At 36.6% G+C, this 5,549-nt stretch overlaps 1 protein-coding gene across 1 annotated transcript; it reads left to right on the top strand.

The window, feature by feature from the left end:
- Window positions 1–4,058: 4,058 nt before the first annotated feature.
- Window positions 4,059–5,322, top strand: LOC114823291 (uncharacterized). Its single transcript, XM_029098784.2, has 3 exons — window positions 4,059–4,172; window positions 4,308–4,716; window positions 4,808–5,322. Exons 1-3 carry the CDS (start codon window positions 4,059–4,061, stop codon window positions 5,320–5,322), a joined length of 1,038 nt encoding a protein of 345 aa, XP_028954617.2.
- The last annotated feature ends 227 nt before the right edge of the window (window positions 5,323–5,549 follow it).

The following is a 5,549-nucleotide window of genomic DNA, read 5'->3' as shown; positions in this document are numbered from 1 at the left end:
ATGTACCGGTCTATGCATTGTCAGTATCCCTCCGACAATCCTATGACCAGGAACCTTTTGGACATGATGGTTATGTGAAGAAGGTCTCTGTAGTCTAACATCATTAGATTACTTCTTCCATCAATCCATTGTCCATGGATTCACTATTTAGGACATATATCGTGTGTTGAGATAGTCCTAATTAGTATCTTTGCCATTTGATGTACAAGAATCATCTATACATCCATTCATTGTCCTGAAAGGTTTCTTCCAAAGATTGACTTTCAGGGCATATTTCTAACAACATTTTCTTCATGCACATTGCAAGTCCTATTTTGTTTGAAACAATCATGTAAATAGCTTGTTTCCTTTTCGTAAGATCTTGAGCAGGCCAACTCGGGACACACTTGATGAATGAATATATGTTTAAACAAGTTTCTCCTGTAAGCTGATGCGAAAATTAACTTAACACACAAATTTAACCCTCTTTTGACAATTGTAGTATAAGTATAAATAGGGATCGTTCTGGACCGGAGATTAGGAAGGCTTGCAAATAACCTCTAAACTGACTCAAAAACATAAAAATAAACTTAAAAACACTTAACAAGACTCACAAGACTCAAAGCAAACTTAAAATACTCAAAACAGCTTAAAACAACTAAATAAACTTAAACTAGACACTAGGAATGACTTTGGACGAAAGTTGACTTTTACTTGAATCAAAACACTTAAAAACACAAACTAAAACAGATTTGAAACACTTTGAAACAAGAAACTAAAAGGGGTGTTTTGATTCGGATGAAGTTGAAACAAACAAACAAGTATGAAAAACTAGACAGATTGTAAAATAAATTTGAGAAATAAGATGATGGATGGGATAGCTAGAGGCTTTTTCTCCACACATGACATGTATGCAAATAACTTAATTTCCAGTTACTACTTCATTGAATTATGAACAACAATGCTCCAAATTAACCGTGACATCACTAGTTAACTCTCAGATTTTCCTTGTTTTATTGGATTGGATGACATCATTCGACAACCCAAAACATTCTTCTAAAGTTCCCTACATGACATCATAATAGAGATACAATCAAAGATCATTACGTTTAATGAAAATCATAAGCATTGACAAAGCACTTGCAACTATGACATCATGTCACTCATGCTAGGAATTGAACTTAACGCGATCGTTTATAAGCGACCTTCACTACATGTGAATATAAGTTTGTAACGATTATGTGAAACTTCCTTATATTCTAGCAACAGATTTATGCATGCCAATTAAGTGTCGACCCTTAATTAACAAATACAAATAAGTTATCAATCAAATAGTTAAGCCAATTGCATTCACGATTCAAGAGTTCATAACTGAAATTCATCAAATTATATTGCACACATAATCATGGCTTTGAAATCACCCCTAACCAAGAGGGGTTTAGCCACTCATATTTACAACAAAACAAAAGGAAATGAATTTAAACATTAGAAACAAAAGAAAGAAAACACCTAAACGCTCAAACGATCCAAGTTGGACAGCAAGCACGTCCAAGCACTTTCCTTCCCTTCCTTTGCTACGGCACAAGGTGTTGGTGAGTGTTTGAAGGTTTGTTTGTATGGAGGAATAGATGTGAAGATGAATGGATGTGTTTGGATGAAGGTTGTGTTGAAATGGGAGTGAATGATCTAACTAAGTATGAACTAAATTTATGTTACACACACTTCCTTTTATAGAGGAAGTGCATGGCAATGGAGGGGAACATGGAGTGGTGTAGCAATTGAGTGCAATGATTCAATGTAATGATGCATGAATCTGAAATGATGAAGGGAAGAAAGAATGGTGTAGCAATTGAGTGCAATGATTCAATGTAATAATGCATGAAATCTGAAATGATGGAAGGAACAAAGAATGGTGTAGCAATTGAGTGCAATGAGTCAATGTAATGATGCATGAATCTGAAATGATGGAGGGAAGAAAGAATGGTGTAGCAATTGAGTGCAATGATTCAATGTAATAATGCATGAAATCTGAAATGATGGAAGGAACAAGGAATGGTGTAGCAATTGAGTGCAATGAGTCAATGTAATGATGCATGAAATCTGAAATGATGGAGGGAACAAGGAATGGTGTAGCAATTGAGTGCAATGAGTGGTGTTTGAAATGATTCAAAGGTGAAAGTGAAGCGATGATGCAAAGCATGGGGGTAAAATGGAGTGGTGTTGCAGCTAGGGAACATGAATGATTGTGCACATGGTAGGAAAGGGAGGTGAAATGATGCAACAAATGAGTCAATGGAGGGAACATGGATGATGATGCACGGCATAGGAATCCAAAGGGAGTGCAATGGTGGTGCACGGCAATGATGGAAAGGTGAATGGTGGAGTGAAACCCCTTTGTGGCTGAGCTCTTTGTCCTTTTTACATTAATTCTTCTTTCTCTTTAACACATTCCTAGCCTTTTTAGTCTTCAATTTCGTCCATCCACGTGCTATTCATTCCAGGCCCAAAACTGCTCCAAAATGCACCAAAATGCATCTTTTTGCTTTATAAGGCCTATGGACCTACAAACACACGAAAATAGCTTAAAATACATAATTAACTAAGAAATAACAACATAAATACATGAGAACAAACTAACTCAGTCGCATAAATATGCTCCTATCATAAGCCTCCTTCATTGTAAGTTTGATGTTTCTTCTACTTTTATTTTTATCACTGTGGATTTAGTTTCGAAGTAGCATAAGAAAAGTTGGCTGCTTTGACAACTAATCTAAACATGCTAACTACTCTTTTTCTAGTTGCCTTTGCTTGTGTTGTGCTTTAATTCTGCTTCTTGTAGGATTTGGATTAATATATTTAATTTCTACAAACTCTATGATTCTATTCTTCTCGATGGAGGGCCTTCTTTTCATGTACTTATAGTTAAATGATTTTCTGCTTTTTTAGATGGCGGGCACTGTATCATCCGGAGCATCTAATCCAATGTTGTCCACCCAATCAGATAATCCATTAAAGCATGCTTCAAACAATGTGGGATGGGAATATGGGGTGTTGGCGGATCCTTCAAACTCGGATAAGGTGAAGTGTAAGTTGTGTAAAAAAGTACTCAGTGGTGGCATTTATAGAATGAAACAACACATAGCCCATATCAAGGGAAATGTAGCTGGATGCACAAAGTCTTTGGATGAAGATATAGCAAAATGTAAAGCCGCATTAAATGAAGCAAAAAAGAAGAAGAAAGAAAGAAACATGCACTACTATGAGGAAGTGAGGGAAGAGGTCCACATATTGAAGAAGATAAAGATATTGAAGTTGTTGAGTCAAGGAAAAGGTTGCGAACTCTTGGGGTTATTGATAGGTTTGCATTCTCCATCAATCCTGGTTCTTCAAAATCAAATGATGGAAGCAAGAGTAAGCGACAACAAAATCTTCATGATGCAATTTGGAAGGATAGAACACATCAGGTGGATCAATATCTGCCTCGATGGGTCTACGAAGCCGGTATTCCTTTCCATGCCATTGATAATGATAGCTTCAAATGCTTTGTGGAATCAGTTGGTCAATTTGGCCCGGGATACCAACCTCTAAGTCAATATGATTTGAGAGAGCCTTTATTGAAAGAAAAGGTGGAAAGGGTAAAACAATCTCTTAAGAAGCATGAAGAAAAATGGGCTTTGAATGGTTGCTCAATTATGACCAATGCTTGGACCAATCGAAAAAGAAGAAGTATAATGAATTTGTGTGTGACATGCAAAGAAGGCACAATATTTCTTTCTTCCAAGGAATGCTCTAGTGAAGCACACACCAGGGAATACATATTTGAATATGTTGACAAGTGCATCGAAGAAGTTGGTCCACAAAATGTTGTTCAAGTGGTAACCAACAATGCTTCTAACAATATGGCAGCGGCAAACAAGATGTTGGACAAGAGGCCACACATGTTTTGGACATCATGTGCCACTCACACGTTGAACCTCATGCTTCAAGAAATTGGTAACCTACCTAGGTTCAAAGGAGTGATTGAAAAGGCAAAGGCTTTTGCTATCTTCATTTATGCTCATCATAAAACATGAGCATTGATGAGAAAGTATACAAAGAAAAGAGACATAGTGAGACCCGGAGTCACAAGATTTGCAACTTCTTTCCTAACTTTGCAAAGCTTGGTTGATAAGAAAAAGGACTTGAGGATTATGGTTGCTAGTGATGAATGAGAAAAATGCAAACATTCTAAGAGTACAAAGGGGAAAGCGGCATATGCTACCATGGTGAGTGCACAATTTTGGAATGGGGTCTTACTTTGCTTGAGAGTGTTTGAACTATTGTTTAAGGTTCTTCAACTTGTGGATGGGGATAAAAAGCCATCAATGGGGTTTTTGTACAGGGAGCTACAAAAAGTGAGGAATGAGATCAAAGAGGCATTGAAAAATAAGAAGGCCCATTATAGACCAATCATACAAATTATTGATGAAAAAGCTCATGATTGGCTTGATGGTCCATTACATATGGAGGCCTATTTCTTGAATCCTTTTTACTTCTTCAAAGATCCAAGCATTCAACATGATTCATTAGTCATGGACGCCATGTTTACTTATGTTGAGAAGTTCTTCCCCGACAACTTTGAAGTCCAAAACCGAGTTATTAATATAGAGATGCCGAAGTACAAGAAAAAAAATGGTGGATTTGGAAGACATTTGGCAGAGATTGGATGCGTTGAGAATGATGACAACTATGATCCGAGTATGATTCTAATTGTTTTTCTTTACTAGTCTAGTTCTAATTGTTTTTCTTTACTAGTCTAATTCAAATTTTGTATTTTGTACTTTTTTAGCTTCATGGTGGTCTACTTATGGCAATGGTGTGCCTAATTTGCAAAGAATTGCTATCAAAATTCTCTCATTGACTACAAGTTCATCCGGGTGTGAGAGAAATTGGAGCACTTTTGGGGGAATACATACAAAGAAAAGGAATAGACTAGATACTACAAGGTTGAATAATTTGGTCTATGTCCAATTCAATGCGAGGATCATGAACAAGAAGAAAAGAGAGAAAGAGAAGAAAGTGGATATACTACTCGCTAATGAAGCTAGTATGGCGCAAGGATGGATTGTGGAGGGTGTTGATGAAGAAACTGAGCTTGGTTCGGGAATGGATGGAGAGCAATTAGAGGTGGATAGTTCCCTAGAGCCTAGGAGGAGTTCTAGAAATGTTGAAGTAAGAGAGCTTCATGAAGAAGATTTTGTATGGGATGAGGACACAGAAGAAGAAGGAGATGATGAAGAAGAAATTGAGTTTGAGTCTGACACGGAGAGAATCTTGGAAGGATGTGGAGAAGAAGAGATTTAGGCCTAGCTCTAAAACTTTGCAAGTATCTTATATCCTTATCCCTTTCATTTTGCATTTTATGTGTAATGTGTTTAAACTTTAAATTGTGAACTTGTTGGATACATGTATTATCCAAGAACACTCATTTTGATTTTATGCTTAATGTGCTTTTAATTTGTAAGTTTGTTGGATACTCAGGAAAACAACTTTCATGTGCTTTTAATTTGTAAGTTTGTTGGATACTCAAG

The sequence above is a fragment of the Malus domestica genome, chromosome 09, assembly GCF_042453785.1.
Source record: "Malus domestica chromosome 09, GDT2T_hap1".
NCBI lineage: Eukaryota > Viridiplantae > Streptophyta > Magnoliopsida > Rosales > Rosaceae > Malus > Malus domestica.
Note: the sequence above shows the minus strand (reverse complement) of the source record. Positions and strands in the feature narration are given on the sequence as shown.